Genomic DNA, 25,154 nt, shown 5'->3' on the forward strand with positions numbered 1-25,154 from the left:
TGTCCATCCTGTCATCTATAAATGGACATTTGTTGATCTACTTTGTTTATGAGTTTCCACTAGAGGAGAAGGCACTACTACTCTGGGTAGTTAGCCAACAAAAGCAACATTCCCAGTGTCCTGTTTCTTCACATTTGAGATGAACAGTGAGAAAATAGAGAAAATAATATATGTTATAAATATTGTATAAATATGTAATAAATATTGCCTTATTTTTAAGTAATAATTTATGCCTTGTTTTTTATGAGTACATTTCTCCATTTTCTCTGACAATTCATCAGATAATTAGAAGTGACACATAATGTTAAAAATCATTGTAGGTTTATCATTCATTTATACTGTTCATACTGTTCACCGTGAACCACTGACAAACACAAACAATGTTTCAGTTCAGACTCATTTAGTTTGTTCAGCCTATAATCAGAAACTAATGGAAAATAAAATGACCAAATATGGGTAGCCATACGCCAGAATGTAGAGAAGCATTGGCCTGGAAAACCAATACCTTCATGTTCCTGAAAAAATGGAGTCTTGTCGGTATCCTATCATTGGATGACCCAGAAATACATTACAGTAGCAGAATCCAAAGTACAATTTCACATCTTTTCCCAAAACAATTTTAGTATTTTATGTGTTTTCTAATTTGGATATTTTATTTTACTTTATTTATTTTTTGAGACGGAGTCTCGCTCCGCCAGGCCAGAGTACAGTGGTGCGATCTCGGCTCACTACAACCTCCACCTTCTGTGTTCAAGTGATTCTCCTGCCTCAGCCTCCCAAGTAGTTGGGACTACAGGCACATGCCACCACGCCGAGCTGATTTTTGTATTTTTAGTAGAGTTGGGGTTTCACCAGGATGGCCAGGATGGTCTTGATCTCTTGACCTCATGATCCGCCCGCCTTGGCCCCACAAAGTGCTGGGATTACAGGCATGAACCACTGCCCCCCAGTCAGAAATGTAATTTTTTTTAGCATTTTAGTGGTTACTGAATTATTTTAATTCCAGCTTAAAAGTAAATGCCTGCAATTCTAAGAACAGAGAGTTCATCTCATGTTGACCTATTTATAATGACTCATAAACTTGTAACTTGATGTGTATATTCTATTTAAGGGGTTTGTGTGTGTGTGTGTGTGTGTGTGTGTGTGTGTGTGTGTGTGTAGAAACCTGTGTGATTTTTGAATGTTCATTTAAGAATTACTTCAGAACTGTATATATTTTTAAGCAATTTTTTGAAGTATTACTTAATTACAGAAAGGTATGCACACAGGCCATAAGAGTATGGCTTGATGTATCTAAGAGTTTCTAATCCTTTTTTGATCACATTTCAGACCCTAATATCTGGAGCTGTAGTAGAACAACTTGATTTCCTACGAATCAGTGACACAGAAGAGTAAGTCCCTTTGGGTTATTTCATTTTGGGTTTTTTGAAATTACATTAGAAAAGTAGAAAATATGAAACCTTTTCTTTTACTTTCTAGGCTTCCAGAATTTAAGAGTTTTGAGGAACTAGAACCTCCCAAACATTCAAAAGTCAAACGTCAAAGCAGCACCCCTAGTGCTCCTGAACTGGGACAGCAGCCGGATGTCAACATTAGTGAATGGAAGGACAAACCCACCCACGAAATTCTTCAAAAACTGAATGTGAGACAGATGCAGTTCCCACATGGCCCTCGGTTGCTGGGGCAGAGGCTCCCAGAGTCAGACCATATGTCTTTTTGTCCTCTCAGTGAAGGTAGCAATTAATCTGGAGGTGGATGACTTGTCTACACCCAGGGCAATCATGAGAAGTTGTTCTCTTGGTCTAACATCTGCATAGATATCTTTAAAAATGCTTAAGAATTGCAGGTGAATATGTTTGTCTTGGATACACAAGTATGGTATGAGCCATTAAAGAAGTCAATGATAGTTGCCTGTGGGTTCTCCAGATTTCTCTTTCAGAGCCCTCTTTCTTCCTTTCTGCCCCCATCTTGTCTCCTGCCCCAGTGTTTAGGTGTAATGCTTGCTTTAGGTCAGTCCTGTCACTGAGTAAAGCAGTCCTTTCACTGCATTCATACAAATATTTTAGCAAATGAATATTTATCTTTCCTAAGGTTACTTACGTTTCAGAAGAGTAAGGGTGGATAGGGTGTAGTACTGATTCAAGGAAACGAAATTCTCCCAGTAGAGCAATAAACACTGTGACGTTTTGTTTGGGGCATACAAATTTGAGCATGTAGACCAAATATATATCCTTCCAGTTGTGACCAATTCTTGTTGATGGATATTGTATAGATCCAAATAAGCATGAATAAGATATAATATGGCATAAAGCACATAGCACAGTGCCCTAATATATAATAAACACTCTAAACAAGTCCCCTCCTATCATCTATCTCTTCACAACAGTTTGCTAGCAACATGGTCTCCCATTTACCAATAAGAAGAATCAAGAAGGGAGTGGTTAAATGACCTGGCCAAGTCTCTCAGAGAGTGGCAAAATCAGTATTATTGCTTGTAGATAAAATATTTTCTGTTCATTACTTACCTTGTTTTCTGGCAAATTTAATTATTAAATCCTACCACCCCAGGAATCCAGCTTGTCACTTGTCTACCCTCTATCTCTAAGATATCTAAGATAAGTATGAATCGCTGTATAATGTCATCTTATGCTTTATATTATATCAATGACAGTTTATCTTTCCTCAGTTCATAGTAAAGTATTTCTTCTCTGCATCATGTGGTTTTGTGATTAGTTACCCTCTGTGGTAACTCCTGTACCCATTTCATTTCAGTTCCTCACCGTGATTTATATTTTCAGGATTGCAGTTGTCTGGCTAGCCAAGCCATCCTGCTGGGTATACTGCTCAAAAGAGAAGGCCCCAACTTCATCACAAAGGAAGGTAAGAGTGCATGTCTAAGAGAACATTTTAAATAAGAGGACCGCTGTAGCCTTGAACATATATCAAATATGCATAAGCTATCCACTAAAATGTTGCAAGTTCTTTCCCCCTTCATTAAACCTTCTTTTTCACTTTTGAATGGAAAATGTTCATTCATACCCCCTAAAGTGGAGGAGACTGATGTATGAACCCCTAACTGGCTTTCATGCAGTGATGCTTGATTGTTTCTCTGATTGTCTGAAAAGTATTGGAGCTTGGATTGTACCTGTGATTGTTAACCTCTGATGAATTCCATAGTTATTTATTGACAGTTTCTATTTCCAGTTTTATCTTCTCTAATTTTTCAAGAATAACATCGAATTGTTATGTCTATAAAAATTAGCTCCCTCAAGATAGCGCCACTGCACTCCAGCCTGGGTGACAGAGCAAGACTCCATCTCAAAAAAAAAAAAAAAAAAAAATTAGCTGCCTCGTGATCTGCAGCAGCCATTTGGAATGGAACATGGCATTTAATAGAATTGTGCTCTGAAGATGGTTAATAAAAATAAATCATTTGTAATTATATCTATGTCCACTCTGCATTAAGGATGAAACCCAGTTATCCCCCAGATTCACACTTGCATGTGGAGTCACCACTGTAAGGAATCTTTACGTTCTCCACCATGGTCCACTTCTGACATTTTGTAATACAGAATAATGCAGAATACAGTTCAAGTACTTAATGTCTAGCTATTCAAAAACCTTTGGCTTATTTGAAAGTACTCTGTTAAGAGGTGTGTGTTGATATGGTTAGAACTGAAAAACAGCAGTGGAATTAATAATACATATAGTTCTGGTAATTAACCGAGCATAGTTATTTATTCAAATGAGATCTACTTAGTTTTTGCCTTATTATAGCTAAGAGATAACCTTCTTGAGTATTATACATGTGAATTGAATCGTTTTCCATTTCTTAGCTTGTTAAAGGCAGAGGAACTTTTAGCAAATTTCAAACAGAATCTTGCATATTTCTAATTAGTCTTAAAACTGTAAGTATAAGCAGAATCTCAGTTGTATTTAGGACATTCACTGAAATTTGCACTTTATCTAAAACAGTAGGATTTTTAAAAATCAAACATTTCATTAGAAACCTAGAATTCAGAATGGCTGTTTTTTTTATTGAAAAGTTTTAGTGCTTTTAAATAAAAGAAAATTTATATAAAATAGTTTATAATGAAAATGCTAAGGGAATGATTTTTTAAACCATTTTTATAAACTTGAGAATAATATTCGTTAAATGTTTTAAATCTATAAAACCTTATGTGAAACATTGAAAATCATATGCATCTACAGAATCCGAATATAATTTTATCTAATTTGTTAAAAGGCTATAAAAAGTTTAGAGTAAAATGTTAAAGATCTTGTTCTTTATCTTTGTTTTCTTTTTGGTGCTCTTTCCTGTCACATTGTGATTTTACAGACAAAATCGTGGCCAAATAATGAAACCCACTGGTGGTGTCTTTTGAGCAGTAGCATATGTTGGAATGATCATAGCCCCATGTACATAACAAGGCCTCAGTAAAGTTTTATTGAACAAATAAATGAAAAGTCATATATATTACAGTCTACAGTATTTGTTCAATTGCTAATTATTTTACTATATTCTCTTTTCCTCTTTTCTGCAGTAAATTAAAATAGCATTTGTATTGTTAAAAGTTTAGATTGCATATTAATTAGGAAAATAGTTGAATTTCAAGAAATAAAGTACCAAAATTATATACTCAGACTAAATAGTATCAAGTGCTGGAGATAGTCACACTCTATATATTTGAGTTACATATTTAAATATGTCAGTTCAGAACATTAATGAATCGATGTATCAACTCTAGTGAGGCACAGTGAAAATTTGAGTACTTTTAAGAGGAATAAATGTGATGCATTTAATTAAAAGTTTTGTTCAACAAAGACTCTATTATCCAATGTCTAGGTACCGTTTCTGATCACATTGAGAGAGTCTATAGAAGAGCTGGCAGCAAAAAACTTTGGTTTGTATTAGTGTCCTTGTTGTTACGTTTTATTTTTGTGTTGTCATATTCGATAGCCTAAAGAAAATGGACCAGTCTTAAAGATGGTAATTCATCCTGATTTTTACTTTGAACCTCCAAGGTTACAGCACTTCCTGAGAATGTGCCTATGTAGCATGTCTCTCCCCGCACCTCCTCCACCAAAATTCTGAAAACAAAGACACTGTAGGGATTGAACCTGAAGAGTATTCACTGGAATGATATGCTAAGAATTCTTTCCTACTCTACACCTTCTCTGCCCCAGCAAGGTGCTTTAAGTTCTGTTTTTTAATTTAGGCAACCTGTTCTGCTATTATAGAAGGCCATGAAAAGAGACCAGTGATTTATCTAATCATAAGCAAAAATAATATACTGAGAAGGCTATTCTCTTGTCACTTAAGTTGAATGAATCCCAGTGATTGTAGCTGCTTCATGAAAAATAACCAATTGGTTCTACAGAGGTAATCTCTTCCCAGAGATAGAAAAAAAAAGAAGTAGGAAAGTTTAAATAAATAAAGTTGTTTAAATTCACAATTGAGTAGGAATGCCTAAATGCATGGCCCTCTGCATTTTGATGTAATTCTACAGAAATGTTTTACTAGCTGAATCTAACAAATATTGAAAGTCAAAGTGTATGTATAGATATATATACACACGCACACATTTTTTAATGATACGTTATCCACTTAAAAAAAAAAAAGTCTCAAGAATGTCATAAGAAACTCCCTTAACCTAAATGAGCCTCAGGTTTCTAATCCCTAAAATAAGGGGATTAGACAAAACAATCTCTTAGAATATTTCAATTATATTTTTATCATAAATATACCATTCCTCCTCAGAAGAAATAATGTAATAATCCTATAGTTAAATCTTTCAAATTTTCACTGTAAATTCTTAGTACAGTAAGACATCAAGCCAATAAGTGATAGTTCTGGTAAACTTTCTTAGCCAGTAAGTTTCAAGTGTGGTCTATAGTCTTACTTTTGATTAAGCACATCTGTTCTTGCTTTATGTATTACACTTTATGCATTTCAGATAAATCATTAGCTAGCAAACATTTAGAATGCTGACTGTTATGTTTGGAAGAACTGGAAGTTGTATTTACTCTATTTTCCCTTTTATGGCTTTCCACTGACACACCCAGGTTGGCGGTGCGCTACGGGGCTGCATTTACCCAGAAATTTTCTTCCTCTATAGCCCCACACATTACTACTTTTCTGGTACATGGGAAACAGGTAACATGCACAGAATTTGAAAACCCAAGCTGCTTGAAATGTGTGGGCTTATTTGCACTCTGAAGGTTAAACATGTCTTTTGGTCTTAGAGTGTGTGGGTGAAAGCTTCTCTAGAAGTAGGAAGTGTTTGTTTCACTAACTTTATTAGTTATTGACTGAATTTTCTTTTAGTCATCTATGTTGAAATTAAGAAATATAAATGTTTTTTATAAGTCAGCTTCTGTGGATATCCTGAAATACCTAAAGATTGCAGCCAGTTTCAGACCTACATTTTTATTTTACTTTTTCTATCTAAAAGTTCCACGTGAATTTTTACTTTTGAGGGAAAAAAATTATCTGATGTATTGCATGTGCTGTACTTTAAAAAAAAAAAAAATCTGTTCTCCCTAGGTTCTAAGACTTTTTCAGTAATATAAAAATAGCAGTGTGAATTTCTTCCCCCAACATTATGACTTTATCATGAAAAAGAAATACTGGTATTTCATTGTAGCACTTTCTAAAATTCAGTACTAAGTGAATCCTCTAATCCAGAGATTTGGTTATCTAGGCACCAAAAGAAACATGACTTAGAATGGTTATAGAAATAGGTCACATGTACTAGTGACAGATTTAGTAATGAACTTGTTAATGCAAAATCAGAATATCGTCTTAATTCCTCCTATACACCCTCCCTCCCTAATCAAAATAATAACTAGGTTTTCTTTTTTTGCTTTTTAAATCGATAGTGTCATCAGTAATATTTTTGTCACAGCTTGGTGGCAGGGATGAGGTGGAGGGATCCCTCCCTAATTCTGAATGGTCCTGCAGTCTGGGAAATTTCAGCTGTCCTGGGCAGTGTTTCCTCCAAATGATGATGTGAGGATTCAACCGTGTATATTTTAAAGATTACCCAGTCAGGGCCCGATGCATTCCTCATATTTTAGATTTGTGAACATCTGGCCTGCTCTCTTCTTTGCCCCCAGGTCGGTTGTACGCCGTGCAGCAAGTCTTTTAAGTAAAGTAGTGGACAGCCTGGCCCCATCCATTACTAATGTTTTAGTGCAGGGCAAACAGGTAAGTATTTGCTTTTCAGACACTTATTTGGTCCCAGTGGCAAAGATTTCTGGCTAGGACCCTTACTTTTAAGTCTGGCAAGCCTCAGTGTCATAGGCCTCTCACTTTCAGATTTATAAGGGCTCAGGCATTGCTACAAAAGTCGCCTTCCCCAAGCAAAATCTAGTCAGAAAGATATTAAATGGGCCTTCCCCTTTTCCTGCTGCACCTTAGAGCTGTAATCTTCAACTCCTGTGTTGAGATCAATGCAGATGCTAATGTAGAAAATGGACCAATAACTACTAATGTAGAAAATGGACCAATAACTACTAAAGTACTCCAGACAGGTTTCGGATAGGCAGAGCAGAAGTAGGTGAACAGCGAAGGGCACATATTCCCTTCTGCTCCACGTAAGATCTCCCTCCTTAGAAAGCATGGTGTTCGTGCCCAGCCAGGGTCTCTGCATGCCAGTGCTGCTCCCCAGATCCCCTGCCCCAGGCCATCTCTAACCCCAGCTCCTCCCCATTCGCCAGGGCCAGCTCTGTCACCTCCTCCTCACGGAGCCATCTCCAGTTAGCAGTGGTCTCTCTCTCTGGATTCTCACAATAGGTCTGTGACAATTCCCACAATCTGCCCTGGGTCCCAGTTCATTTGAATGTGTGTCTCTCACCTCATGGTAGGCTGTGAGCCCCCAGGGGTCAGAGTCTGAGTCTTGTCCAGTACACATCCCAGTGTGCCCAGCATGGGGCCTTGCTTGGAAAAAGCACTTAGTGAATGTGGGTTGAATTGAGCCTGTGCATGTGGGGTGTGGCTGCTCATTTTCTGTTTTGTTTTCTATAAGCTCTAATTTACCTGGCTGAATCATCCTTTGATTAGAATGAAAACCTGTTCACTTACTCTCCGTCTCTTCTCTGTGAATATATGTGCTTTATTGTGTTTTCCTGAGAGTTAATCTGGGAATATAATAAGCTTTAGTAATATGAAGTACTTTAACGCTCTTCAATGGAATCAACCCATTGGTCATATTTCAGGGCTCTTAATTCATTAAGATTAAAATTATTCATCCTTATATTTAGCTTTTGAAATGTTAGAATAATAAGCTATTTATTGTTTCATGTAATATTTAATAATTAAAAATAATTGTACTAATAAAAGATTCCTGCTGGGCATGGTGGCTGACACCTGTAATCCAAACACTTTGGGGGCCAAGGCGGGAGGATCACTTGAGGCCAGGAATTCAAGACCAGCCTGAGCACATAGCAAGACCCTATCTCTGCAAAAAAAAAAAAAAAATAGCTGGACCTAATGGCACATGCCTTTGGTCTCAGTGCCTTGGGAAGCTGAGGTAGGAGGATTGCTTGAGCCAAGAGTTTGAGGCTGTAGTGAGCCGTGATCATTCCATTGCACTCCAGCCTGGGCAACAGAGCAATACCCTGTCATTTAAAAAAATTAAAAAGAAAAAATACAAAAAATCCTAAGAAAAAGTTAAATCACTTCGTATATGTTATTTTTTCCAAATTGTTGAGAGGTAGATTTTTTATCCCTGTTTGTTGGCTAAAACAGACCAAAATACAGGAAGTAACTTATCTAGTGCCTTTTCTCACCAGAATTCTTGCCTCTAGCGAGAGTCTCATATTTTTGCCCTGAACCAAGCCACCTCTGAAAGAAAGTTAAACAGGCTTTGAGAAGATATTTTTCCTTGGATTTTAGATCCTTGTAGCATATCTGAAAAGAGAGTTAACTCTGCATATGAACATTCAGAAACTTTTGGAGATATTCAAGGTCATCGGCACCTGACACTGGGAGAAAGGGTGGGTTAGGGTTGGTCCTCTCCAACTACACAATATCTAAAGGGAGCTTGCAGCCTGTGGTCCTGAGATTCTGCTCCCACATCCTGGAAGCCTCAGAGCCTGCCCTAAGGTTGTGCCTGGACCATTGCTCATCACACTAGTATGTCTCCCAGGGTAAATCACTTACAGAGCTGGGCAAGACTTGGAGGCCAGTAGCTCAGCTTCATTACCAGCGGCATGAAGTCCATTCTCTGACCGCACCTTACTTCTTTACAATAAAGAAGTAAGAACAGAGCATTCAGAATTTTTCTGAGTGCCCTAAGCACTGAAGTAATATTGTTTCTACCAAGCACATTCAGATCACCTCAAGCTCTGTGGAATGAAATCATGGCTTAGTCATCATTGCTTCCAGAGGCAATGATGTGCCTTCTGTTTGTTTTCTTCTTTACACACTGACATTTTAATGAAAGTATTCACACTCAGACTAACTGGTTCATGCCACTTGTGATATAATAAACCAGCAGTTCGCAGTTTTCACTCCATTATAAAATTGAGGCAATAGACTCCATGTTCTGCTCTCTTCCCTCATCTCTGTGGCCTTTGATATGCTATTCTTTTTTCCTGCCTTTTATGATGGTACACTGTACATGGAAAAGAGATGGGAAGGGGTGGGGTACTCAGGGAGAAGGGTGGCCTGCAGAGTCCCCTGGGAGCAGAATGCCAGGGATAGAGGAGAGAGAGAGACCAGCCTATTCCCCTTGCCAGCTTCAGCAGCATTCTGCTCAGAGTTTTTTTTTTTGGCCATTTCGCTCTGTGCTCTCTGGTGTCCCAGGCTGTGAACAGCCTGTTCCTTCCCCTCCACAGGTGAGAGATCTGTCACCACATATTTTAACCCTCACCAGGCACCTTGCATTATGCCCAGAAAAATGAGGGCTACACAGGAACTGGGTGGCGTCACACCTGCCTTTGAAGCGTTATAGTGTTGTTGAGGCAAAAGAATCTGCCTGAGAAACTATAAAAGAATCAAAAAGTATATCTCTCAAATACCAAATTGTGTAGACTGTGCAGTAAAGTGAAACTCTGTAACCTATTCTGGTTTCTCTGGGGAGTTTCTAGTGCTAAAGTCATTCAGAATAATTTTAACTTATTAGTTATTTATATTCCTTCCCTGCTTTTATCCACTCACCTCCACTCCCCTAACTGGAACCCTCACCTGCCCTTATATTTGAGACTAGACTGTGAACCATCATGATTTCCAGTGGGAGTCACGCTTTGAAAGCCATTTTAATAAACAGCAGGAACAGTTATTCTGCCTAATTCCCTAGCTTATGTAGAGTAATTTCAGCCTGCCAGTCATCCTGAGCCTTGAGTTTTTTTTTATTTTTATCTTTTAGTAGCTAGGAGAATTTTACAATAAAATTCTGTCACTCGTAGGTAACTCTCGGTGCCTTTGGGCATGAAGAAGAAGTTATCTCTAATCCTTTGTCTCCAAGAGTGATTAAAAACATCATCTATTATAAGTGTAACACCCATGATGAGAGGGAAGCGGTCATTCAGCAAGAACTGGTCATCCATATTGGCTGGATCATCTCCAATAACCCTGAGTTATTCAGTGGCATGCTGAAAATACGAATCGGGTGAGTGAAGTCCTTTGCATTTGCATAAAGAGAATTGTTCAAGTTGTCCTCTAACAGACCCAGCCTCTCCAAGTGAAGCAATGTTCCTGGTGTCTGGTGAGTATTCAGCAAAGTGCACCTGTCCTCTAAGCCATGCAGGCAATATCTGGGGGTATGCAAAATAAATGCTACTAGCCTGAAAGAATCCTTAACATTTATTTCATGCCTGAATTAGATATAGTGAAGTAACTCTGTTTTCTGGTAAAATCAAACCCCAGAAATTTCAACAGCTGTGTCGTGTAAAACACTAAGCACAGTACTTGCAAAAATTCCTAGAAATAAAATGAATAGGCCTTAAGAGAGGAATGATTTTCAGTAAAACTGTCAGGAGGACACATTCAGATAAAAATTTGGTCCTTTTAAGAATATTCTATACCCATTTTCTACCAAAATCTAACTATTGATTTTTAATATTGTTGTTCTTGGAGAAGAAATCAAAAGTAAGGCTCTGATGATCTTGAATATTCGTAATCAAGAATTTTATGAGGCAGCATGTGTAGGAAAAGTTAACCAGGCTCTGGGATTCAGCAGAACTGAGTTCAAGTTCCGACTGCCATTGTCATCTCAGTAACCTCGGATAAATGACTGAACCTCTCTAGCCTCGCTTTAATACCAGTTTCTTTGTTTTATATGAAAATGAAATGAGATATGTTTTAAAAGTCTATGACAAGCTAAGAAAGTATAAATGTTTCTTTTTTAAATACATTTTTGATTGTATAAGTATCATGTGAGTATGTCCTGATTGTAAAAGAGCCCAATGGTATCTGAGCTTATAATGTAATCTAACATGTGGCCAACTTTGGAGGGTGTTTCTCAAGTGTTTGAAAAGAATATACATTCTCTGTTGGATGCAAACATACATGTATGTGTATGAGTGTGAAATAAGTGCTAACTGTAAAATTGGAGTTTTATTATCTTTACTATCTGTATTTGATAATTGACTGCTGATAAAAGTCTTAATTTCTCATTACAATTGTGGTTATATCAATTTCTCCTTGCATTTTTATTTTTATCAGTTTCGCTTTATGTAGTTTTTTGTTTTTTGAGATGGAGTCTCATTCTATCAGACAGGCTAGAGTGCAGTGGTGCGATCTCAGCTCACTGCAACTGCCACCTCCCAGGTTCAAGCAGTCCTCCCACCTCAGCCTCCCAAGTGGCTGGGATTACAAGCATGTGCCACCACACCCAGCTAATTTTGTATTTTTAGTAGAGACAGGGTTTCACCGTGTTGGCCAGGCTGGTCTTGAACTCCATACCTTTAGTGATCTGCCCACCTCAGCCTCCCAAAATGCTGGGATTACAGGCGTGAGCCACCTCACCTGAGCACTTTATGTAGTTTAAAACTTCGGTTTTGTCCATGTCACTTCATAACTTTTACCAATATATCTTCATGTCATTGATTACTTTTCAACTTTTTTTTAAACTTCAAACATTTACAAGAATACAGAGACTGATATAATAAAGACTTACGTGCCCATACTATCACCCAGCCTCAACAATACTATCATCTGGTCCGTCTTACTTCACCCATACCCCCATCTACTACCCACCTGTCCCCACAGTACCCTGTCAGTTTTGAAAGGCAAATCCATATCTTCTAATCTGTAAATACTTAAATTTGTATCTCAAAAACATAAGAACTTCTTCAAAACATAAACGCGGTACTGTTACCATGCATAAAAAACAATTGAATTATGTTTGTCAAATATTACTGCCATACCTTTCTCCATCTGTCATTAGAAGGGTTGGGGAGCATGAACTCTGCATCACTCACACTAGTGACTAGTTCCAAATCCTGGTTCTTGGCCCATGATCTTGGGAAAGTTATCTAATTTTGCAGAATTTCAAGCAGCTTGTGTGTAAACTTACAGAGTTTTTGTGAGGATTATCTGAGATAACCCAAAGGGCAAGCACCTAGAAAATGGGCCCTCAGCAAACATTAGATCTCTTCCTCTGAACATAAGAAAGGAGAACTCATTTGCCTGGGATAGTCACTTAAGTTACTGGCAGAAATGGGAATAAAATTCAAGGCTTTCCACTTGTAACTCTCAAATTAGTGGTATCCAGAGAGCTGAATTCAGTGGCAGGGGTGGTTTTGCCTTAGGGGAGGTAGAAGATTTTCTGTGGAGGAGTTACGCGGCAACTGTCTACCGTTTGTCCTTATCCCAGTGTCTCTACCTTTGCTGGTTCCAGTAAACAGCACCAAGGGCTCAGTGCATATTCACTAGCTCACACATTTGACTGGCTATTAACTTCGAACAACGACATCTGCCCTGGTCCTACAAAGAAGGATTAGTCTTCAGGAAAATATTATTTCCTCTGCAAATACTGACATTGAAAGTATGACAAAATATAATTTCAAATTATTCTTATGCTTTGCCACCTAAGCCAATGTTGATGTAGCAACAGGCAGGCAGGTTTGTATTTCAGAAAGCTTTTTTCCTGTGGTTAACATAATGAGGCGCTCTGTATTTGACAGAGGTATCCTAGAATATTACAAGGAAGTGAAAAGTCTGCTCTAGACTTTTCTAAACTTTTCATAGCATCTTAATATTAGGTTGGTGCAAAAACAGTTGTGGTTTCGCCCACTACTTTCAGTGGCAAAAACCATGATTACTTTTGCACCAACACAATATATCTACTGTAGTATACAAGCAGCCAACTTAGAATCATCCCATTTTCTCGGTCTTGTGATGAATTAAGGTGCAAAATCTCATTTATTTGGTCTGTTAACTTGTACCTACTCAAGTTCCTTACACTATAAAATGCTAAACAGTACTGATCCTAGATTGGAGGCCTGGCAGACAAAAGAACAAAAAAAAAAAATCTGACATCTGGCACATCATAGTTACTACATGAACTCGAATACAATATGGATCATAAATTGAAATCATGTATGAGAAGTCATAAAAGCCATAAAGTTTTAGAAATAAACACTAAAGCCTGTTTCTGTGAGATAATGGCAATGGTATACAGAAGCAAAAACATGCAGAAGTACGTAAGACTGAAGAATAAGAACACTGAAGTTAGGCAGACCTGGGTGTAAATCCCAGTTCTTCCACTTACTGACAAAAACAGCCCATGTACACTCTCCAAATCTCAGTTTCTTTGCTGTAAAATGGTGGTTCCAGTGCCTACTTCAAAGTTGTTGTAGGGATTAAGTCAGATAATATATGTGAAGAATTTTTATTTTTCTTCTATTATTCATTGCTTAGCATATAATAGATATTCAATAAATAGTATTTGTGGCTACAGTGATGGAGGAAGAGGAAGAGGATGGTTTACTAGAGTGATCTTTTGAGTGCAGTGATCACGTTATTTAAACTTGTCTCCTCTTAGATCGTTACTGGAAACACTGCTAAGAGATGTACGATTGTAAGGCAACCTGTCCTATACTCTGATATGATTAACTACACCATTCCATTAATAACTCCATGGAGAAAAGTGCTACATCCTGATATCTTCTGTATATATGACTGGACTTTCATAAAAACAAGGCCCTGTTTAACTTGGTCATTTCCTGAAGGACATGATTTAATTAAATCTTCTTTTATACTTAATTCCAATATCATGTGGCACAAAATCAAGTATGTTTATCAAAATTAAGAGCCATTTACTTCTCTAAGAGTACAGAGACATGCTTTCCTTTTGCTTTTCCTAAATCCCACATTACTAGCTCAAAGCAAACCACCTGACTCTGCTTATATACCATATGTTAAATAATCCAATATTTATTGAGCATCTCTGATGAACGAAACTATAAGACAGACAGGAAGTAATACAAGATCTAGTTCCTATCCTTAGCAGAAGTAAATTTCTTAAATAAATCACTCCTTAATAAAAACAACAACAACAACAAAAATACCAGATTGCTCCCCAACTGAAATTGTCCTAGTGATTAGAACTGATCTTGTGAGATGCACATAAGAGTGAAATATACATCATAAGTCAGGCAGGGACACTATTAATACTCACAATGAGAATATAATGCCACAATCCCAGAATGAGTTTCAGGACGGTGAATAATTAAGGTTTCATAGCAAATTTCTTTATGAGTCAGTTGACTGTTAAATACTAAGTCACATGCTGCCACCGGACATTTTTACTTTGGGTGACACAGTATAAGGAAAAATGGTATGTCATTTCTCATGGAAAGCACTGAACATACAGAATAGTAGATATCAAAACGGAAAGAATGCTATTTTTAGAATAAATACCCATTCCCATGAATAGAAAGAAGCATCAGGTTAGAGTTGAATTCAAGGAAGGGAATTACATGAGACTTGTAGAGGACCTAAATTAGCTTAAAATGCTGAATAAGCAGTAAAGGAAAAACTACTATAGACTGAAAAACACAGCAGTGTAAAATCTTGGGAAACTGTTTGCCTTCACTCTAAGGCTTTGTTTAAACCTCTGCAAGGATGGCTGTCACTTGAAAAGGCTCCCCGAACTAGAACACTTATTACAAAGAATGTGCTTTGGAAGACTTATAACCTATACTTCTCAGTCTGTCTCAGATCAGTGCCTGAGTCTGTGACAATAGAGTACTTTTATACCGTGTACGGAGATGGAGAATCACATTTCTTTTCATTTAGAGTTAACTCACATGAAAGAACCATTTCTTTACCCTCATATGGAGTCAAGAGGTTGGAGTTGAAAATATCAGGGCAAACAGACTGAACAAATCAGGATATAACTCAAAGTTCTTATAACTGATTCAAAATAGCTCCAAATCTTCGAAAGAAACTATTTTAAGGGATAAGAGTGAAGGTCAAATTCTATGCAGGTAATTTACTTTCAATCAAAAGAAAGAAGAGACAAAGAAAGATAAGGAAATTTGACTGAAATATACTGTAGCTGAAATCATGCAAATCACTTAAAAATAATAAGCTAAAGTAATTTATAAAATAATACTGAAAAATGTAACTTAGAAAGTAGAAATTTCCTAGGGAAAGTAACTGACACCAATTTGATGTATATTTCTCAGATACTTTTGCACATGTACATTACACAGATATATATGTATGTATTATTGTTGTTTTATAAAATGTGGAACAATACACTGCATCTTTTTTTTACATTTAATTTATCTAGGACATTCATAAATGTCAGTATATAGGACTTTATCTTGTTCAATGTAATGGTAGCACACCATTTTATTATATGGCTAAAAACCAATTTATTCAAACTATTTTCTACTAATGAACATCTAGGTCGTTCCCAATGTTTTCACTATTTCGAATAATGCTGAAAGACTGCTGCAAAATATATCTTTATGGTACTTGTGTGAATACTGTAAACTCCTTGGATGAGAACTGATGAATTATGATGTATGCAGATATTGCCAAATAAGCAATGCGTTTTTCACATGTGATTTTGAAGGAAAAACAGGTAATAATGTTTAAAAAAGTACTTCACATTTACATGTAAAACTAGTGGAATGAAAAGGAGCTCAACCCGACAATAAACAGAAAAGGAAAAAAGTTACCCTGGTTGGTAACAGTGGGGCTATCCCTGCTTTGGTGTCCTCGTTGGATGTGGTGATTCTAGGTAAAGAATGTGAAGATGTTTTGCAAGGGCAAAGCTTCAACATTATCACTGTGGTATTTGGTAATTTGAGGTCCTCTCCCCGTGACATTTGGAGAACAGCTCCATCTGGGGAGTGCTTTTTACACACCACAAATCTCAAGGTGCCATAGGAGGAACCTCCCCCTTCTCCCAACACACACATACTCTCTCTCTCTCTCTCTCTCTCTCTCTGTCTCAGTCACTCTTCTGGTCCTAACACACATACTCTCTCTCTGTCTCTCTGTCTCTCTGTCTCTCTGTCTCTCTCTCTCTCTCTGTCTCAGTCACTCTTCTGGTCCTAACACACATACTCTCTCTCTCTCTCTGTCTCTCGCGCTCTCTCTCTCTCTCTCTCTGTCTCTCTCTCTCTCTCTCTGTCTCAGTCACTCTTCTGGTCCTAACATACATACTCTCTCTCTGTCTCTCTCTCTCTCTCTCTCTCTCTCTCTCTCTGTCTCAGTCACTCTTCTGGTCCTAACACACATACTCTCTCTCTGTCTGTCTGTCTGTCTGTCTGTCTCTCTCTCTCTCTCTCTCTCTCTCTCTCTCTCTCTCTGTCTCACTCACTCTTGTCTTCTGGTCCTAAGTTTGCAAAGGCCATGTGCTCTCGCAAGAGAAGTTCACCCTGGAGGAGGGGGCCCTTTCAGCCATGGTTGAGTCCCCTGTAGGCCCAGTGGAATGATCCCAAAGCATCTCTTATGGAAACTCCATCTCAGAATCCTATTGGGGTTGTATCTTGCAATCTAACATGGTGTCACCTCTCCGTCACCTGGTAGACACTCATGACACCTGTGGCAAATACCCTGAAATCCCCTCAGACCTATGCCCACAGCACTCTCCCACCACAGTAACAAAGATTTGGGAATGCTGTTTCTTCTCTAGGGATATCAGACAATTTAAGGTAACTGTCATCCTATCTGTGGGGCTTGTGATAGTACCCCTCTGAAGAGTGAAAAGACACTTTTGTGTCTTCTATGTTTTTATGAGACTTCATCCTTAATAAATTATACTAAGACCTGAGCCCTTTTAAGTGAATGGGCCCCTTGCATATTTGTTTATTAGCAGCAGCAAATACATACTCAGTATGTTTCTTTACAAATTTTACCTTGAATTAGTCCATGGAAGGTTTTTCGTTTGCTTAAAATTGGTGAGCAAATTACTCATTTACAGAGTCCTTGAATGTCAAATTTCCTATAAATTGTTGAACATATTTCTGAGTTAGTCCTTTGTGTATTGTACTGGTTGTGGCACAATTTTAAAAGAAAGATAGGGAGGGGATTTATAGAATGTGTTCTTTTTTTACTGCCTTATGATACAATAAGCACATCAGACTCATTCTTACTTGGCTTTTGGGTATTGTTTCTCTCTTTTAAATGTTAATTATGATTAAAGAGATTGATTGATTGGTCACGTTTGATACCATATTCTTCTTGGAATGCCAGCATTCACTAGGCTGAATGGACATAAGAAATAAGAACATTTGCCTTAACCATGGTACCTCTTACCCAGAATTCCCTTGCACTGTGTATATTTTTATCTCTGGTTTAACTACTCTCTCTCAGTGTTTTTTAAATTTTATTTATTTACATTACCCACTACTTCAATTGCTTTTAAACCAATAGCACCATGTCCCTTTTCTCTTTTTTCCAAGGTTAATCTTGCCAATGCAGTTTCTTCAACTTTACTGCTATCAGGCACTCCAGTGAACAAAATTAACCTGCTCACAGGAATGGTATTCTGGTCTGATAATGATTTGATTTGCTGTCTCATTATTGATTTGTGCTCCAGCTTTCCTGTTGAAATAGATCAAGTTCCTGACAGGCCCATTACTGTAAAGACCTCCAATCAACTGCTTTCTGCTGCAGGTCTGTCAGTCAAGCTTTACTTAGAGATAACCCCAGAGGATATATGTTATCAAGCCTTTTTCATCTCTGCTTTTCATACTGCCAGGACATCCTCTGTAAGCAATTATGATCCAGACATACCTTGTCCTCTGATGCCCGAAACTGTATCTGTGGATCACACATTCGAAGCTTAGAGAGAGCCATCGTTGTCATAGATAGCAGACTATAACATTGCTTATGCACTAAAGGAAAGAGAAAATAATTACGGCACCAAGTTCATTAGCACGGTTCTAATACTCATTCCGAGGTCTTTGCCTTTGACATTTGATATGAGATAAGGAGGTGAGGTGATGAAGCTCCCCTACCTCTATTATATTGTGATTGGATCAGTGATAGAGTAAGTCCACATCCTTCAGTCACCAGAGAGCTCAGTTTGCCTCATCAGATTGTATCCCTCTCCATATTAATATGAATCAAGCCAAAAAAGTCCCTTCTTGCAACTTTCCCATCTTCTATCATTTGGTGTGTCAGCTTTGGCTTCCATAACAAAATGCCATAGATGGAATGGCTTAAACACAGAAATTTATTTTCTCACTATCTGCAGGCTGAAAAGGCCAAGGTCAGGGTCCCTGCCGATTTGGTTTCTGGTGAGGGCTTTCCTCCTGGCTTGCAGACAGCTGCCTTCTGTGTCCTCTGTGTCCTCTGTTGGAGAGAGAGAGCGCTCTAGTATATCATCTTATAAGGGTACTAATCCCAGCATAAGGGCTCTAACATCATGACCTCATCTAAACCTAATTGCCTCCCAAAGACCCCATCTCCAGATACTATCATATTGGAGTTAGGCCTTCAACATATGAATTTGGTGGGGGAGAAAGAATTCAGCCGATAACATATGGCTTAGTTAAATGTTTGCACAAAATCATCTAATCATTTGTTTAACAGCAAACTTAGCAGATCCTTGTATTATCTTGAAATCTTAAAATGATTATTTTAAAAAATTATTTTTTTCCCCAAGGATCAGTGATCAGTTCTATTCTGTATGGCATTTTTTTTTTTCCAGAAAATTTCAGCTGGTCAGGTGCAGTGGCTCATACCTGTAATCCCAGCACTTTGAGGGGCCAAGGTGGGTAAATCACTTGAGCCCAGGAGTTTGAGACCAGTTGGGCAACATGGCAAAACCTCTTCTCTACAAAAAAATTAAAAATTAGCTGGGTGTGTTGGTGCCTGCCTGTAGTCCCAGCTCCTCGGGAGACTGAGGTGGGAGGATTGCTTAAGCCTAGCAGGTGGATGTTGCAGTGAGCCAAGATCACACAGCTGCACTCTACCCTGGGCGCCAAGTAAGACCATGTCTCAAAAAAGAAAAAAAAGAAAAGTTCAGGTGTTCTGGTTTACCCCTGCTATCAGATTTCCATGTACTTTATTTCATATTGTTTGCCTTCATTGGGGCATATGGGAAATAAACATACCAATACACACACTGTATCCTTACTAATCTCCAAACAAGAGTGTTTTTAAAAGGATAAGCTTATTCCCAGAACTGTCTGAGGAATACTAATATTCCTTTTTCCGCTTTTCCAGCAGTCCCAAAGAATTCATTGTCCTCAAGTCAAACTTGGATATATATGAAGGCTGATTTGGTCAGTCGTGTGAATCTACCACTTTCTCATTTGCTTATTGGCAAAAGAGCACCTCTGGCTCTTAGACAGACTGGATGTTTAAGGCTCTGGGCCATCCATAACCTTCATTATTTTGACCTTCCACATTTTCTTTCTTTTGCCCTTCCTTCCTTCCTTCCTTCCTTCCTTCCTTCCTTCCTTCCTTCCTTCCTTCCTTCCTTCCTTCCTTCCTTCCTCCCTCCCTCCCTCCCTCCCTCCCTCCCTCCCTCCCTCCCTCCCTTCCTTCCTTCCTTCTATGCATCCATCGTTTCCTTTCCCCATTTTGTATTTAAATGATTTTGTACTGGCCAGGCACAGTGGCTCACGCCTGTAATCCCAGCACTTTGGGAGGCTGAGGTGGGCGGATCACGAGGTTAGGAGTTCAAGACCAGCCCATCCAACATGGTGAAACCCCGTCTCTACTAAAAATACAAAAAGTAGCTGGGCGTGGTGGTGCATGCCTGTAATCCCAGCTACTCAGGAGACTTAGGCAGGAGAATCACTTTAACCTGGGAGCCGGAGGTTGTGGTGAGCCAGGATTGCGCCATTGTGTGCTCCAGCCTGGGTGACGGGGTGAGACTCCTCAAAAAAAAAAAAAAAACAAACTTTTGTTCTAAAATGATCAATATCAGATTTTATGGCCTTGTCATAGGGAATGAGGGATAATTAGCCTGATTTTCCTATGTCCTCCTTTATTAGTAGTCCTACAAATGGATAAAATGTCTTTGATATTCTTAACTGTGTTACTACTTGGTAATTTACTTTCTGTAGGTTTCTGACAGCTATTAATAGTTGTGTAGTTTATGTCTAAGGCTGTTTTGCCGTTTTTATTTGAAGAATTCCAAAGAATAAAAAGATTAGTTTGACCAACAATTTTAATGAATAAATGCCTCCCTCCCTCCCTCCCTCCCTCCCTCCCTCCCTCCCTTCCTCCCTTCCTCCCTTCCTCCCTTCCTCCCTTCCTCCCTTCCTCCCTTCCTCCCTTCCTCCCTTCCTCCCTTCCTCCCTTCCTCCCTTCCTCCCTTCCTTCCTTCCTTCCTTCCTTCCTTCCTTCCTTCCTTCCTTCCTTCCCAGAGCTCGCTCTGTTGCCCAGGCTGGAGTGCAGTGCCATGATCTGGGCTCATTGCAAGCTCCACCTCCTGGGTTCACACCATTCTCCTGCCTCAGCCTCCCAAGTAGCTGGGACTACAGGCGCCCACCACCACACCCAGCTAATTTTTTGTATTTGTATTTTTAGTGGAGACAGGGTTTCACCATGTTAGCCAGGATGGTCTCGATGTCCTGACCTTGTGATCTGCCCGCCTCAGCCTCCCAGAGTGCTGGGATTACAGGCATGAGCCACCGCACCTGGCCAATAAATGTATTTTAATAATATGACAGATTGTATTTATTTGTGCTTGAATGAATGAACAACCTTCTTTCTTTGATGATTTTTGAGAATAATGCTGTCAATAATTTGCCCACAAAACTGAGATTTTGTAAATAGAAGGAAGTCTAAGAGAAAACATTAAGGTCTCCAGCTATCTTTGTGCGTGATACTAAGGATTTTAAAAGATAAATGTGATAAACTATGTTTAGTTTTAATAACTCAAGTTAGTGGAAGACTTTAAAAAGTAAGCCTTTTAAAAATAAAAATGTTATTTATTTTAGAAGATACCTCCTGAAGTTAATTGACTGATACTTGGCTTAAGTGACTCCAAGACTTCAGTTAAAAATTTGCATTACCTTCCTCTAACCTGAGTTTAAGAAGTCACATAACAAGAGTTTACTAACATTTTTATGACTCTTTAACATTTCAGAGCCTTTTTATAGACATTATTTGTTCCTCAAAATAATTTCATAAAGTAAGTTCAATGAGTAATAGTAGTATTCCCATTTGGAAAATAACCTGCCAATGGGGCACAGTTGGTAAGTGACAGAATTAGTATTTAAGTCTGTCTTTGCTTTTCGTTATGAAGAATTTTAAGTGTATAATGAATTATTTGGTGCATTCCCAAATACTCATTATTTAGTGATATAAGTAGTGCTTAGCTATTTGTATTTGCTATACTTGCTTTAACTTTTATTTTGCTATAGTATATTATAAAGCAAATCCCAGACATTTAACTTTTACCTGTGAATATTTTAGTGAGTATATATCTCAAAAAAAGGACATTATCTCAATAATCCCAATACCATTATCATAGCCACCAAAATTAGCAGTAATTTTTTTAATATCACAAGATACTCAATCCTTATTTAAATTTCTCTGGGTTATCCCTGAAATGACTTTTTATAGTTGGTCTGTTTTTGAATCATGACCTAAAACAAGGCTCATGGTATTAGTGGTTGTATCTCTTAAATCACTTCATCTACAGCAGAAACTCCCACTTAGCTTTTCATTCTATTGACTTATTGAGGAGACCAACAGGCAGGTCGTTCGATTTTTAATTCAGTATTCCTTCTGTTATTCTAAGCTGCCTCAAATGTAAGTTTTAAATCTAAAGAAATGAATAAAATAAATAAATAAAATAAATAGAAGACAATTCTATGCCTAGTCTATAAAATAAAAATATAAATTTTTAATTTAAAGAAAAGGCCCACTGAGTAGTTTATTGTAACTAAAATGTTGCTGTACTAGCTAATTTCCCAAACAGCTGAAACATCAAAGCATCCAAAAGAACTATGTTCTTGTTACTTTTATGCTTGTGTAACATTTTCGCTAAATACAGTCAATAAGAATGAGGACGATATAAAGAAAGCCTAGTCTTTGCCAGTAACATAGGTGTAGTCCAGTTTTTCTTTTTGACTGACTAGAGAAATATAAACGGTAAATCTTAATTCTGTTACATATTCTGTTGTTGTATATAACAGGAAGCTTTCAGGCATTTGTTGTTTGTAAATACTTCATCTTTATTGCTCTTACCAATGAACAGCTATTAAATATTCATTACATAGTATCAACAGTAATAGTATTGATTTCTAAAATATTAGTATGTTTCATCCTTGTGTATCTCTCATGCCTTTATAATCCATCTCAGTGTTACCCTAGACTAAACTCCCAACTTCCAGAAATGGCACCAACAAACGATAGGGGAGAAGGTAGGAAGAGCTGAGAGTTGTCTGAGCTCAGGGCAGTAGAGGTTCTATAACATGTCATAGAACTTGATACATGTTACCCTGTGGCTTATGGCCTGGCCCAGCAGGCCTGGTTGACACCCTCTCTGGCTCAACCAGTAAGGCTTGGCATTTTTTCTTACTGTTCTCTACATCGAGAGACATTAGTCATCCCATGAGGATGCATCACTGTTGTTTTACAAACCAGCATTGGCAGAAAAAAGAACTTTAATCTTTTGAATACATCTACTCTAACATTTTCATCTCTGTACCTGCAATATCCTTGTAGGTTGCCTTTCAAGGAAGTGTATCAAGAGAAAGAGAAGGCATGGGGGAGAAAGGCAGCATGGGTAAATAAAGATGCATTATTTCCAGATGCTCAGTTGCACTGCCTGTGTTTGTTATGCAGTGTTCGCTAAAGGATTTAAGGATGAAGCATAGGAATCTGCTGTGTAAAACTAATTCCCTGGCTTTTCCTAATGGTGTATAAATTTCTCATTCCCTAAGGCACAGTATTATTTCCAGAGTTTTCTTTGGTTTTCATAACTAGTTTATCTGAGTTCTGTCATCAGAATATAGTAAATGAAAGAAATGAAATGAATCTACAAAAATGCTTTTTAAAATATCCTCAAAAAGTTATTTACACATAAAATAATTAAATATTTCGGCTCTTATGCAACCTATTGGTTAAAGTACATCTTTAATGTACAACTATAACTAAGTTATAACTAATTGTATCCTTGTATTTCAAAGACAGGTACTTGTCTGGCTCCTCTCACCCCAAAGGAATGACTACAAAGTAAAGGAAATTGGTTTTAAAAAAAAGCTTGAGATTTCAGAGAAAGGAACATTTACATAATAGCATATCTCAGCCTATTTCTTGAAATGTATTGTTTCTCTTGCTCTCTTTCCTTTTTTTTTTTTTTTGCATGTATCTAGTGTTAAGAAAATATAGTGTGGCAGCTGTTTGTGTACAGAATAACACCACAATGGATGGGTAAAATCTCACTTGCTAAGAACCTAAGTACTTACCTATTTTAATGTTGTACAACCTCACCACCTGTGCAAGGGCAGGCCTCATTTTTAAGAGTCTGATCATGTCACATAATCTTGATGGAAGTAATTGTATCAACGGTTCAGGAAATTCAAATGGCCTCTTCTTCATTCTCCTTTGAATGGGTCAGTGGTGTAAGGGCATTACTGACAGAAGCAGAAGGTGATTTTATTTCAAGAGTTATTGATTCATGCTTCCCTGTTTTATTTCAGGTGGATCATCCATGCCATGGAGTACGAACTTCAGATCCGTGGTGGAGACAAGCCAGCCTTGGACTTGTATCAGCTATCACCTAGTGAAGTTAAACAGCTTCTGCTGGATATTCTGCAGCCTCAACAGAATGGAAGGTAATGAGGGCCCCTTGTTACCTACATGATACTCTGGATTTACAATAACTTCATAATGTTTAGCTTGATATATCTATGAAATTGATAAGATATTAATAAGAAATAAAATGCAACAGAGTATCAGAGGCCACCCCACTAGATAGAAAGTGTAAATAGAAAAACCAATCAAAATGTCTCTCTTCAATTATTATTTTGCACTGATTTTAATTTTATACTTTTTTTCCAATGTAGTGTATAAGCATTTCTTCATTTTTATTATTCTGTGCAAAATGTAACACCTCATACCACTTTCTGAAGTCAATTTCCTTTTCTGAACCTTTGTGGCACTCACCATCTCCTCCCAGCATTTTGGCAGATAGGATTGGGTTTGGTAACGTTATTTAAATATGTTGCCTGTGGCTTTGTCTCCCTAAGTAGACTTCAGTGCTAAACCCTTTCCTAGACTTGTGCTAAGCTTACACTAAGAACAAAACAAATACTTGTGAATTGTGTTGACTTGAAGAACTTTTTCATCAGAAATAGCTTTAATGTAAGTATTTAGGAAAGTATTTATTGAGTATGTTTGTGCCTGGCATTTACCAAACTGATATAGTTATATGCCTAGAAAAATCTGCCTAGGCCTTTTACAAAAGCTGTCTTCCACAAAAGTAGATTTGAATAAATGGAAAGGCATCCTTGTTCTTAAATAGGAACATTCATGTTATAAAGATGTCAGTTGTAAATATAATTCAATTCCAATAACATTTCAACAAGCTCTTTTTATGAGGTTAAGACAAGTTAATACAAAACTTCATATGGAAAAACCAAACATATAAGAATAATCAGAAAAACACGAAAGAACGACTTGCCCTACTAGACATTAAAACATACTATAAAGCCTCTGTAATTAAAACAGTGTGATATTGGTACACAACAGACAGAAGAGTTGAACAGAA

General features: G+C 37.7%; 1 protein-coding gene across 11 annotated transcripts in view; it reads left to right on the top strand.

Moving 5' to 3' along the window:
- PHKB (phosphorylase kinase regulatory subunit beta) overlaps positions 1–25,154 on the top strand; it is a 232,916-nt gene that overhangs the window by 196,297 nt on the left and 11,465 nt on the right. For 6 of the 11 annotated variants that reach the window (XM_065537576.2, XM_065537577.2, XM_005591849.5 and 3 more), the window contains 7 exons: positions 1,330–1,391; positions 1,480–1,642; positions 2,799–2,880; positions 4,847–4,904; positions 7,120–7,210; positions 10,414–10,616; positions 24,085–24,219. In XM_065537576.2, coding sequence (XP_065393648.1) covers positions 1,330–1,391; positions 1,480–1,642; positions 2,799–2,880; positions 4,847–4,904; positions 7,120–7,210; positions 10,414–10,616; positions 24,085–24,219 — 794 coding nt within the window. Of the gene's footprint in view, positions 1–1,329; positions 1,392–1,479; positions 1,643–2,798; positions 2,881–4,846; positions 4,905–6,066; positions 6,158–7,119; positions 7,211–10,413; positions 10,617–24,084; positions 24,220–25,154 lie in introns of all 11 variants that reach the window. The other 5 variants (XM_074026733.1, XM_074026734.1, XM_005591848.5 and 2 more) reach the window with 2 other exon arrangements.

Source organism: Macaca fascicularis, chromosome 20, assembly GCF_037993035.2.
Source record: "Macaca fascicularis isolate 582-1 chromosome 20, T2T-MFA8v1.1".
Lineage (NCBI taxonomy): Eukaryota > Metazoa > Chordata > Mammalia > Primates > Cercopithecidae > Macaca > Macaca fascicularis.